At 43.5% G+C, this 13,845-nt stretch overlaps 1 protein-coding gene across 1 annotated transcript in view; it reads right to left on the bottom strand.

Annotated features, from left to right (window-relative positions):
• The window catches only part of Ush2a (usherin), a 673,376-nt gene that overhangs the window by 71,659 nt on the left and 587,872 nt on the right, over positions 1 to 13,845 (bottom strand). The window contains exon 60 of the mRNA XM_021165303.2: positions 12,763 to 13,117. Within this exon, the coding sequence (XP_021020962.1) occupies positions 12,763 to 13,117 (355 nt within the window). The remainder of the gene's footprint in view (positions 1 to 12,762; positions 13,118 to 13,845) is intronic.

Below are 13,845 nucleotides of genomic sequence, written 5' to 3'. Positions count from 1 at the left end.
TCTATCTCTCTTTCTTTCTCTCTTTCTCTTTCCTTCCTTTCCTTCCTTCCTTCCTTCCTTCCTTCCTTCCTTCCTTCTCTCTATCTCTCTTTCTTTCTCTCTTTCTCTTTCCTTCCTTTCCTTCCTTCCTTCCTTCCTTCCTTCCTTCCTTCCTTCTATCTATCTCTCTTTCTTTCTCTCTTTCTCTTTCCTTCCTTTCCTTCCTTCCTTCCTTCCTTCCTTCCTTCCTTCCTTCCTTCCTTCTCTCTATCTCTCTTTCTTTCTCTCTTTCTTTTTGAATCTAGTATACAGTCTAAGGCACAGGACTCTGAACCTTCCTGGCCCAAGCGATTTCTAATGCACTCAATATTTTATACATCATTTACTATATTCGTTCCAGGCAATGAATCACATCAAACCATGTGGAATCTGACTTCTGTGGTTTTCATCGATATTTAGTTTTTCAAAAATAACATCTTCTTCCTTCAGGCAACAGCTCAAGAGGTGATATGAAGCAGTGCAAAACACTGACTGACAATCAGATGGAGCCGCAGCTGAGTCGTAACCCTGTCATCCCATCCGCTGTGTGGCCTTGCACACATTATGTGGCATCTCTGAGCTTCTCTCCCCTTACTAATAATTATAGATGCTGACACTCTGTGGGGTGGAGGGGAGGGTATAAGATGAAATGTCATTTTTTGAAGTGTTCATGTATTTAATATAGACAGTTTTTGGCTTACAGATTGAAATTGGAATACAAAGATGATTCAGCTGTGAGTATATAGACTTCCTTCTGGGATGAAATAATAGAACATTAGGGAGGGTTTTGTTGTTGTTGTTGTTGTTTTAATTTCTAGAATATAATTGTAGTTAGGGTGTGAACCAGAAATAAAAGACAAGCTACTTCTTAATGTATTGGATTTTAGCCATTCATTAATTCATGATTCATTAACAAGTGTCTTTGTAAGGTGGCATTTTCCTAGGTGCTAGATGGGGGGACTGTAGGGAACACCCCCCAGAGCACAGGCTCACACTCAGCTCAGGGAGACAAGCAGGACACAGGATGGAAAAATAAAACATGTCGACAGATGAAGCCAAGTGCTCTGGAGAAAATGAAAGTGGGGGCCAGGGAGTTGACTCAGCTGTGAAAGTACCTGCATGGGCAGAATCTTGGGGACCTGAGCTGACCCTGCCTCAAATATCGTTTTAAAAAAAGGTGGAGAGCAACTGACTAAGACATTCAATATCAACCCATGGACTCCACATGCACACACATCCATACGTGTGCACGTACATAGCCATACAAACACATACACATATGTCAGGAAAGCATGACAGACAGTATTTGGGAGAAAAGGCAGAAGACTGTGGCTATGTGGGCTAGATCTGGCCTTGCCGAAGGTGATGGGTTAGTCAGAAAAGTGCAGCAGCCGCAGTTAGACAGCTTAGTGGGTAACAGTGCTGGGTGTGTGAGCCTCCTGACTGGAACGCACATAGTTGGAGGGAATAATCAAATGCACAGAGTTGTCCTCTGAACATGCGTGCACGCACACGCACACACACGCACACACACGCACACGCACACACAGGTTCTAAGAAACAAAAACTTGAAAGTACAGCAAGCAGCTGTGAGCATACCTAGGTAAAGAACACTCCCATAAAAACACTCCCAATCACTCTCCCTGCCCTTGACTCCAGTGAGGAGGCAGTTACTTAAGGCTCCTCATGAATATTAATGTTATGCAAATGAGGCACTCTTTGTTTCCTGGTGGTTCTTTTCCCTCCTTTCTCTTTCCTTTTTTTTTTTTAGTTTAAAGGTAAATTAAACACCGAACAAACCTTTCCCTTTGGGGGAATGGAGGAGAAAACAAACAAACAAACAAACAAACAAACAAAACAAAACAAAACAAACGAAGCAAAAGAGCTTAAAGAAGCAAGAATTAAAAGAGCCCCCCTGCCCCCATTTTATAAGCACCTCTACTGTACTAAGTTTTTCTCCTTGAAGTTTAATCTAACAGACCATGTTTCAGGGATTTTTAATTTTATTTTGTCTAATAAACATGAAAATATTGGAGGAATTGAAGTCTTATTTGGGTCTTTACTGTGATTATTAACAGCGTAAGAATAGACTGCTTTTAAATACACGGTGGGTGTGTTTAGGTTGACAGGGCTGCTTTCTTCAGAATTACAGGAAAATGGCACTTTGAATACTAGTTACTGATGAGGAGGGGAGTGGAGTGCCGTCCCTTCTGGCCAACAACAGATGAACTCAGCAAGGTCCATGGGCATCCTTGCCTGGGAACTGGCCACTCCTCTGGTCTGTTTCACCTTTCCTATCTATTCGGGGAGGGCAGAAGGCTGCAGGGTAAGACACACACACACACACACACACACACACACACACACTGACTAACAATGAGCGTCCGAGCTTGCTTTCAAAAATCCTGCTGATGGACGGACGAGACGAGATGAGAGAGTTAGAAGAAAGAGCTATTAGATAGGGCTCTTCTCCTGAAAAAGTTCCAGAGGGTTCTGCGTACTTGACATTACAGTAGTTTTCAAAATACTCCATCTTTCTGCTTGAGTTCTTTGTATGCTGGCTTGGCTGCTGTTATGTTTATGTATTTCTGACAGTGTTCTTAATGACACACTAACAGATTGTAAAACACGCTGCTGGCATTTACTTGTTTTTTATATTTTTAAAACAATGTCCTTCATGTAACAGTAGTTAAGCGCGGCAGAAGGACATCATTAGAGCCATGGTTAAACTGTAATTTACACCATTAGGAAGGCAGGAGCAATTTTTATTGCCTGGCAATTTTCTTGCTGAAATATTTGGACCATATGGCTCAATTTGTGTAATAACCTTAATTTCTGCACCCTTCAGGTCTGCCTCCATCTCCCACGGAATGGTAAAATGCGCTTTAACAGAAAAGGCAACTGTCTATACTTAGAGAGTTGAGATTAATAACATGTCACGTCCTGTTTTTGGTGAAGGAATTCGAGCAGCGGCCAGATGGTATCTCTACAAATAACTGTCAGGGGTCTTGATCTAATCAATACAATGTATTAATACATCTCCCGTTGCTGTTCCTCCAGGGGCTGGCACAGAACATCTGGAAGGGGTGGGTAAGGGGGGCGCTGAGGAGAAAGCCGATTCTTTTCAGAATCAAACTGAGCCCAATTAATTTTTCATGTATCCTTGATAACTGTTTCATAATGAGCTATGTGTCTTGACGGATTTGGGGTTGGCAGAGCCGGCTGCCCCGGCTTTCTATCCCCATTCAGTCCACTTATAGAAACCAACCCATTAATCAAGCTATCTGGCATAAAACCTGAATCTCAGCTCAGCAAGAGATCAATAATATCATAAAAAAAAAAAAAAACCCACAGAACCATCCACTAATGGGCATAGGTATCCAGCCATGACTTTAGTAATTGCTTGAGCAAAAATAAAACTCTGGGTCATAATCACTGAATAGGAACTTATATGATAAAATTCATTACTTGTGTCTTGTCGAAAGGAAACATTTACATCTGTTAAAAATATACTGTCATTTTACTGGCTTGTCTAGACCATTATCTTTTAGGGTTAGACAATGTTCCCCTTAGAAGGGATTAAAACTCTCTGATTTGATAATGTGCATATTTAATAATTTAAGTATCATATAAAATGTTTTAAAAATGAGTTATTATACTTATTTTAAATTCAGAGCACCTATGGGGCTTCTTCAACATACTCTTTAGCCTGGCTGTGTAGGACACATTGCTTATAGATGTGATATTATGTCATCAGATCTTTCTACTCTGGTTGGTTTAGTGGTAACATTTATAATTTAATCTATAAATCCTATCACTTCCCCAAGTGGGATGGTTTTGTTCTGAACTTTCTGTCTTTTACCAGATTCGAGCCAGTTCTCAGAACTCTCTGGGCTTGAGAGTGGGGGTTGCAGGGGTGGTGCCACTGCAATGCCTCTGTTTAGGGAAAAGAACTCAGAACAAGTTAGGGAGGTGGAGGTAACCCATTATGTGCTTCGTTGAAACATTCCCTATTGGCTCTTAGTCAACAAGTAGAAAACTGTTCTATCCCGGGGAGATCTTAAGGAGGTCACGTGACTGAATCCTGCTTAGGTGACATTCAGGCCTCAAGAATCACCGAAGAGCTGAAGGGTGAAGTACCATCTATCTCTGATGACAGTGGGACTCAGAGTTGTGATGCCTGTTTGTCCTGTCTGTGGCTTGTGCACACTAGGATGCGTGTGTGCATCAGTGGGAGGTTGGAGTCAGGGGTAGATGAGTTAAGCTCCTCTTTACTCTCTTAGCATTCACGCTCACAGACAGTGCCTAGGTGGGACGAGTGAGTGCCTGTTGTTCCTCCCCAGCCCTGCCAGGCAGTCTGGAGGAATAAACTCTCCCTTTGAATCCATTATAGTTTCTGTAGATTCTCGGATTCTCAGAAGAAATGCCACAAATAGCTAACTAATGTATGACCAAGTATTTCTTGGTCATGATCATCAGATTAGATCTGATGTTTTCAGTCCTCAATTGCAAATAGCATGCAATTTTCATATATTCATGAAGTTTCAAAGAAGCCGTTGCCCAGATTCCCAACTTTCATTTTGTTTGTTGACATCTGGTTGGCGTACATAAGTAGAAAGCACTCTAGTTAGAGGAAATTTGTGGAGGGCTTCGACATTGCCAAGCAAGAAAGCCACTGACAGATGTAAATTCTACAACAATACCTGAAATCTCTGATCCACTTTGTCTGGCTTCTAGAATTTCCAATCAGTGCGGTGTCATTATCAGATAATTAATTTATGCAAACTTAAACCCTCTAAGACTCAGACAGAAAATATTTCCTCTGCTCGTCTCCCAACTCATAGGGCCGAGGATGCTAGCACCTTCTGCTTTATAATAGGCAAGTTGAAAAAAAAAAGTTCTGAAGGTGTTTCACCTTATGAAATGATAAGGAGTTCAAAGGATTCATTTGCAAGCCCGTCACATACCGTTCACAGGTGGTGGGTGTGGGTCATTGCGTTTGGATTAAAAAGGAAATGTCTCTCCCTCCATGAGAGGTCAGCAGCTTGTGTAAGGCGAAAGCTTTTCGCTGTTCGGCACGATTAGAATATTCCAGCAGTGGTTCCAGTAATTTAGAAATCACAGTATTGTTGTAATATTTTTCTAGGCTTCAGGAGCTCACAATTGTTTGGCCCAATCAAATCTGGGAACACTGGAGAAGTTATCACCCATCAAGGTAATTACTTTCAAGTTGAAATAATTACTCTATCAATGTTAATGGTCTTTCAACTTCAATAAAGCACTCACCTGCCGATAATCACGGCTAACCTCTTGCTCCGCTGCAATTCCCTCTCTATTTAGTGGGTTATATTACAGCCGTTACAGTGGTCACTTGTCCTGAACAGCTGCTGACTTTCGCTTTGATCGGCTGTGAACCAGAAAGAATTGGTCATCTGTGTATGATATCCCCTCACCCATCAGCCCTTGCAGAGCCAAGGAGGTGACTGCAGGGCTGTAATGGGGTTCTTCAGGGGCAGCCATCTTGTCTCAGGTAGTGGCCACTTTCCACTGGTGACAAGAGCAGAATAGTTCAATTAACTTCTGCCCTTCACTGTCATTTACAGCTTGCTGTCTCTGCTAACTGGCATGGATCCTGAATTTATGACGTCGCCCATTGCCGTGCTCATTTTGGATTATCATGTGTTGTAGACAAGGCTTATTGGGGGTTCTTGGGTGTCTGAGTGGAGTGCCTCTGTAATTGAGTTAAAAGCCAGAAAGAAGCACCATACTTGGGCCAACAGCCTATGAGTGTCCCTGCCCACTGTCCTCCAGGTCCTAAGAGTCTGGTATTTGACAATGGTGATGCCAGTTTGTATGATGTGGGGAGTAAGTATTGGGGGCTGGTCCTGTTAATACAAGCTGAGATCTAAAGGAGGGGTGCGCGCGCGCACACACACACACACACACACACACACACACACGGCAGGTAAACAGCGTGATATGGGCAGTGGAGGTCTTGGGGTGGGCTTTGACTGTGGCAGGGAAGACAGCCTACACACATACACACAGAGAGATGCAGAGAGAGAGAGAGAGAGAGCATCATATTCTTGCTTTGCAACCTATGAGACCCTACCAAATCTGGTACTCAGGGAATTACTTGAAAATTGTAAACTCAGAATTTTGTTGCCAGGTGGTAGCAAATGTAAAACAAGGTTTTATTATGTACAGCCAATCAGTCTAGCTGTTCCCTTTGAACCTCTGTCTTAGCTGCATTTGCTGATTTATTTCAGCACCGCAGAGCGCAGGGCATCAAGTCTCAGTTTGCTACATTGCCATTGATAGTGCTTTACACTTCAAGTGCAGTAATGGATTCGCGAATGCGATAGCTCTGTGAGATACAGGACAGTTTAGTTCAGACTTTGAGCGAATGAAAGATGATTTGTAAGGGTAAAACTGTGCTCTCAGAAGAAATGATGCCGGTGGAGATCCTATATGGTCTTTGAGAAGGAGTCAGGACACAGTTTGGAGGATTTAAGGGAGGACCGGATATGGCAGCAAGGAAGAGGGAAGGTCTCAAGATGACCTGGCTTGATTGAGCAGTCAGAGGGACAATAAGGTGATGTAGTTATATAACAGGGTGTGAAACATATCTGTTGTGGGGAATCATGTGCTTAGCTTAGAAAAATAAAGGATAAGAGCTGGCTGTGGTGATTACTGCCTATAAATCCCAGCACTGTAAAGACAGGCTGGAGGATTACCTGTTCTAGGCCAACCTGGGCTACAAAGCAAGTTAAGTAAGTGGCGATGAAATCTACTGGAACTATAAATCTTAAAGAATCAGCCTTTGCTCTCCTCTTCTCTGAAGGTCTGTGTACGGTAAGCTACCGTAAAAGGATAGCTAAGTTTGGACTGGTGAAATGGCTATGCAGGCAAGGGTGTTTGCTAGCAAGCTCAGTGACCTGAGCTGGATCTTTGGTCCACAAGATGGGAGGAGGGAACTGACTCTAGCAAACTGTCCTCTGACTTCCCTATACACACTGTGGCACACACACACACACACATACACACACACACACACACACACACACACAAAGTAAATCATTCTCGTGTTTTTGAAAGCATGTCTGGGCTCATGAAAAGCCAATCAAAGAGGGGAATCTAGCTGATAAGTGAGAGCACTGATCATTTCCTTTCTCCCTGGGGGCGGGCATAAAGCGACTTTTCTCCCCCAACTCTGTGAAGGCATATGAGGGATAAACATCTCAGAGAATTATTTGGAGGAGCTGAGAATCCCAAGGAAGAAGTGATTGACATTCTACCCTTGGAATGGGGCCTCCTATGGAAAAAGAGACTCTTGGGCAATTTTGGATCTAGACACATGGGTGGAGAAGGGTCTGGAGGTTCTTAATGCAATCCTAGGATTTGATGATCATGACCCAACACAGAAGATGAGTGCTTCTTACTCAACGCGCTCTGAAGCTGAGGTGCGATTGGGTGTCGGCTTAGAGAGCTGGTAACAGACATTCATAGGAAAGATTACCATGGACAATACATACTTCCATCATTTGGTAAGACAAGTGCTCTGTAGGCCTCAAGGATGCTAAGAAAGCAGTATCAATGTGACAGGTTGGGAAGTTGGCTGGCCTTGAGGGTGGGGAGGAAAGAGAAGCTGTTGGTTTGACTGCTAGGAGAGTGACAGAAAGGGACACAAAACAGCAGCAGGAGCAACAACAGCAACAACAACCAACCATGTCACCAGGCTGGCCTCCATCAGAGGATGGGGCATGGGAATTTTGTGGGGTTCGGTACATATCCTGCAGATATAATTCCCACGAGGCACCTGCCTGGCAGTGACAATGGAAGATGAATGAAATCATAAACATCTGGTCATTCTTACACCATTCATCTCCCTTCCCTTCTTCCTTCCTTGTCGTCCCTCACACCCTCCCTCTCCCCCATCCTCCCTCCTTCTTTCCTCCTCTACCCCACCCCTTCCCATGATTCTGAGATCAGTGCAAGAACAGAAAAATAAATAGGGAAGAGTCACATGACTATGATGTCTCCTCTTTGAACCAGTGGATTTAGGTGATGTGGTTGGTGGTGATCATTGACTCAAAAATGCACTGTGGGACCCACCTTTGGCATTGTTGATGAATAGAAAAGGAAGTCCAGAAAAGGAGCTGGTGAGAATGAAGTGCTGGGAGCCACACAAAGCTTTTTCAGGGGAGTAGAGGAAAGGAGATCATGCAAGGCTAGTGAACAAGAACGCAACATCAAATCAAACACGCCCTGATAATGAGACGTCACTGTTTTATATGATGCTAGCCTGTACATGCTCTGCCTTATTCATGTAATAGAAAGAATGACCTAGTTACACCATAAAATGTGAAAAAATCTCTCTATTGGGCAGACACACTAGGGCGTCTAGGTGGAGCTGCCAAGGGTTTTCCCTACCATTGTCTGTAACAGAGATCCTTCTAGAATGAAGTCATCTTACAGAGCGTTCCCACCGCTCAATAAATGGCTCTGCAGAGGAAAGGCTGAGAAATACCACACGGCCACAGCTACAACCAGCGTAAGATCATGCGTAAGAAGCCATAATATTTTACATTATAATAAGCCAAAACGAAAATGGGATTAGAATTGAGTTCATCAATTCACTCACAAACCTTTCATAATAGGGCAATTATGAAGTATCTCATAATGTGTTTTGGCTACAAATCTGTTTAATGGTAAGGAGATCTGGGCCAAGCACATGAGGAAATTTTAAATGCCTCCTCCTTGACATTGGGAAAGGGAGTTTGGCAACCAGAGCGTAGAGACTAGTGTTGTAATTCTGGATTTTATGCCCAGATAAGAAGCCAACTCTTACTGACCCAAATCGCTTGCTCATCTCATCAGCTCCTTATGCCTGATTCTACATATGGAGCGAGATACCATCAGGGTACTGGGCAAAGGTATGCTTTGGGCTCGGTGTTCTATAATCTGTAGGGCAAGCAGGGACATGCTTAGAGCACCGGCTTGTAGGTAAAACCCCTTTGCCTTTAAAACCCAAATTATTTCTGCCAGCGCAGTGACAGGTGCCAGGGAGCAAAAGCAAACAGACCTGAGTGGTTGGTGGCAGCCTCGCCAGCCTCGCCAGGAGCGTTCCTGCAAGTAGCACCATGGAACTCTTGCATGCCAAGAGAGGCTAAATTCAGCCTCTCTTCTGACACCGCCCCATCCATCACAGAGCTAATGGGGGAAGTAAGTTTAAGGATTTGTAACCGAAGCCTGTTTTCAGTAAGGAAGTCTACAAAGATCTGAGGACACCCTCAGAGTGTGTGGGTCTTTGCGTTTCAGAAGGACCAACTTAGACTAGAAGAGAGATGGCTTTTTGCGATGTTGGGTAGAGAAATTAGAGATGTATTAAAAGCCACAGAGTCCCCATTTCTCCTCTCCTGCTGCCTCTGCTGTTGCTGTTCCTCCTGCCAAGATATCTCCTCTTCACCCCCATGGAGGGCCCCCGCTGCCTGTTCTCCATCCACTGCCACCTCCAGCAGGATTCATGGCTCCACCACACCTGCTTCGTGCAGCTCTCCCAGCAACCTCCACCTGTTTCTAAACAACTCTGGGGGAGGGGGCGGACTCAGGCAAGCCAGAGATGAGCTTACACCATGGGTGGTGATATTTGGTGGTCCCTTGAGTATATGTGGGACCACAATTATCAAGGGATCAAATAAGCGACATTTGGAATGTCTTTCACAAGTTGGGGTTGATTTGTTTTTCTAACTGTGTGTTTGCACTCCGTGCCTCATTAATAGTAAACACCACTTCTTTGCTGGGGAAAATTTCAGCCAGAGCAAGTAAATCCAGGAGGAGTCTTGGAGCAACATTTAAAAGGGAGTCCTCTATGCCGAGACAGAAGACACCCAGTAGTGAGGGGCTTAGAAACCTCAGACTCCAGCTAATAACTTTTGCCTCACATTTGATCCACCGACTTTGTACCCAGTCACTGCTTGACTCAACCTCATAGTACACCCCAACACTGAGTACTGATAAGGAAAATCGTTTTCGATGACTTTTTATCCACCATGATTAAATCTGCTTGACCCTAAAGACTGTTGCAGCAATATAGGGAGGTCATGTCATTCAGAAAACAAACAAATAAAAAAACAGGCTTAAATTTTAGAAGAAGATATTTGGCTATATAGTGTGATGGTTAGTCTTTTTTGTCAACTTGACACAAGCCAGGGTGATCTTGGAAGATGAACTTCTGCTGAGGCAATGCCTCCTCCATCAGACTGACCTGTATGTAGGTAAGTCAGTCAGTCACTCACTCCCTGCCAGCCATGGTGGGAGGAGCCACTCCCACTCTGGAGCAGCAGACTGGTCCTGGGGTGTCTAAGAAAGCAGGAGAGTGAGCAACAGAGAGCAAGCTGGTAAGAACATTCTTCTGTGGTCTCTACTTTAGTTCTTGCCTCCAAGGTCCTATCTTGAGTTTCTGTGTTGACTTCTCTTCATGATAGGCTCTGACCAGGATGTATACTACAAATAAGCCCTTTCCTCCACAAGTGGCCTTTGCTCTTTGCTCAAAGTTTGTCTGTCTGTCTGTCTGTCTGTCTGTCTGTATGATTGTTACACACACACACACACACACACACACACACACACACACACGATATATATGGGAATCGGAGGGAATGAGAGTCATAAACCATAGTCTATTTTTCTGATGATCTTACTCAGAATATCAGTCCATGTGAATTTATGGTGACTGTGTCCTGGGGATTTGGCCTGGTGACCAGAATGTCTGAATCCTGGCTTTATAGAAGATGGCCTTGGTTGCTTGAACAATTCAGATGGAGCTTTCTGGATGAATCTGACCAAATCTCTGGGGAGTCTTGCTCTCACAGTCATTGATCCGGAATGTTGGAAGGCCACTTGGGATGAATGCTCACATTCAAAAATAAGATATAGGGATATTATAATTTCCTGATTATTCTGTCTAGTCTCTTCAGCATCATATAGACTAATAAGTTTTAGAAAAGCAGAAAAAGTGCTGCATGATGTGACTGTCAGGATGGGGACGTTGAAGGCAATGGCAGGAAGCACTCCTTGTGTAGCTTTCAGCCTGAGGCCACAGGCTGGCTGCTCTTCCAGGAACATGTTAGCAATGTATAAATAGAACCCAGCAGAACAAACAAAGGACAGAGACCTCACATCCATTGGATCCTTAAATCATGTTTTATAATAAGACCACACAAGCAATGACTCATGGTATTCTCCCCAAGGAATTCCATTAGACCTGGGGAGAATATATGACTAGTGGGTGAACTCGTGGAAGTCATATGCTGAAAGAACAAAGGCTTGGTCATTGTTACTGATGCCTTTGATGAAAATATATTTATGACAGTATTTCAGTATTTTAACCAAAATTACAGGTAAAAGATTAGAGTACAAGTTCTAAGAATACAGTTTGTAAAAACATTTTCTTACAGATCAAATGATCAGCTGAAATGATGGTTTCTACATGAGACAGTGGCTACTAATATTTATAAAGAAGGGTCTGGAAATTAAATGGGGAAATGCTGATAGAAACAGGATGTCCAAAAGGAGAACAAAATATCCATTGTGAAATAAGATGAGGACATCTGAGCTGATGTCTTCTCTCCCGTGCTGCTTATGGTCGGGTCGTACGAGAAAAAGTCAGATGGTGGTAAATGTTATACTTTACCGTCCACTCACAAAGGTTCTCTTGGAATTACATCACAGCACACTAACCTGGTGCTCGTTCTCCATCCTGACAAACATGAACTCCTTAACTTCCATATAAATTGGACTTCCATAGGCTTAAAGCACAGGCAAATGGCTTTAATTTTAAAAAACTATTATCCAATGCAACCTAGACCTCTCCTTATTTGCAAGGGTTGGTCAGTGACGTCTCAGAACACTTTGGAGACCATGAGCATCCACTTCCTACAGCCCTAACATTTCATTTTTCTCCACACAGGTTCTCCAGCCTGAGTGCTTCTGGTCGACCTTGAGGCATCTCCGGAGCAATGCTTTCCGTATGATACCTGCTCTTGGAATGTGACTCATGATTGGCCAGTGGTGGGGTGTGGGATCTGAATCCCAGTGCAGTGGGCACTATAGGTTTTCTTATTTTTTTTCCATAAAATTCACATCTCTACAATAGTGTACAAAAATTTCTAAGACAAAGCCCATCACACTTCTGCATCTCTCATAGAATAGGAGTATTTTGCATAAAGAAAACTCTCAGGAAATACTAGGTGAACTAATGAAATTGTTTTATGCATCAGGGGTAAGAGTTCAGGACAGAATAATCAATACCCTGTTGGAACACATGTGTCTTTTGTAGCACATGAACTATTATTGTCCCCTCTCTGTGTGCATATAAACATACATATGTGTGTAAGATTAATTCTTTGACATACTAGAAAATTACATATTCTTATCTTGATATCATTCCTGTACAATATTGAGGGACATACTGAGTTATTCCTATTTAGTGGGTTTGTAAAGGTACAGAGATTAATTTCTTTGCAAGGAAAAATACCAATCAGTTCCCGTCTGCCGACCAGTCCCAAATACACCTCAGACTCAATTGATTATTTTATCCCTAGGACCAGATTGCTGTTTTTCACATACAAAAAATTCATACACTTTTGCTCTAAGTGAGGAAAGTGACAAGCAGATAAGGAAATGAATTATAACCTGTTAACCAGATAATCTGAGGGCTTGTTATGGATTCTAAGTTCTTACCGTCACTGTGAAAGCATGCACGGTAGAACTGCTGGGTGCTGCCGCATCTGGTCTTTCTTGGTAGATCACATGGTACTGGGAGATAAGGCCATTGGGGGCCTCTGGCTCTGTCCAGTTTAGCAGGGCTGAATGAGCACTGGTGGCTTGAACCCGTGGTGCTGGGAGGTCTCGAGGTGGGGCTTCCAGGGTCTGTATTGTGGACCATGGGCTGTCCACTACACCCTTGGAGTTCCAGGCTCTCACTCGGTACTCATACAGTGTAAAAGGCCGCAGAGTGCCGGTATCATCAGTAAACTCCAGAGCTCCTTCTGACCAGACAAAGAGCAGAGACTCCTCTTCAGTGTCAGCAGGACGCCTGCAAAAGGACCAAGCAAGCCATGTGACACCCAGACACAGCTTCACACATGCACGAGAGAGAGAGAGAGAGAGAGAGAGAGAGAGAGAGAGAGAGAGAGAGAGAGAGAGATAGATAGAGAGAGAGAGAGAGACTGTGTTTAGGATTCCTCCCTCCTTTCTTGGTTATCGAGAAGGTTATCTTCTTCCAACTTATTGTTCTTTATGAGGAATGTGCTAGACGTCTGCTCAAGGCCATTTCTAAAATGTATTTGACTCATGTGTGTGCATGTGTGTGTGTATGTGTGTGTGCATGCATGTATGTGTGTGTGCATGTATGTGCGGTTGTGTGTGCGTGTGTTGAAAAGTGCATACAGGTCATAAGAAACATGCAAATATAAGAGATATAAAAATTAGCCAATACAGTACTGTGATGCTTAATATTGTCAACATGACAAGTTCTACCATCACCTAGGAGACAAATCTCTGGGCAAGCCTGTGAGGAAATGTCTAGATTGGGTCAGCTGAGCTGAGAAGACTCACCCTATGAGTGGCATCTTCTCATGGGCTGGGCTCCTGGACTGAATAAAAACACGAAAGCAAGCTGTGCACCAGTACACACACCTCTCGGCTTGACTGTGGATGTAATGGGACACTCGTGCACCTCTCCACTTCTCCACTAAGGATGTAACCAGGATACTCCTGTGCCTCTCCACTTCTCCACTAAGGATGTAACCAGGATACTCCTGT

Source organism: Mus caroli, chromosome 1 (assembly GCF_900094665.2).
Source record: "Mus caroli chromosome 1, CAROLI_EIJ_v1.1, whole genome shotgun sequence".
Lineage (NCBI taxonomy): Eukaryota > Metazoa > Chordata > Mammalia > Rodentia > Muridae > Mus > Mus caroli.
The sequence above is the reverse complement of the archived record's forward strand: the minus strand, read 5'-3'. Positions and strand labels throughout refer to the sequence as shown.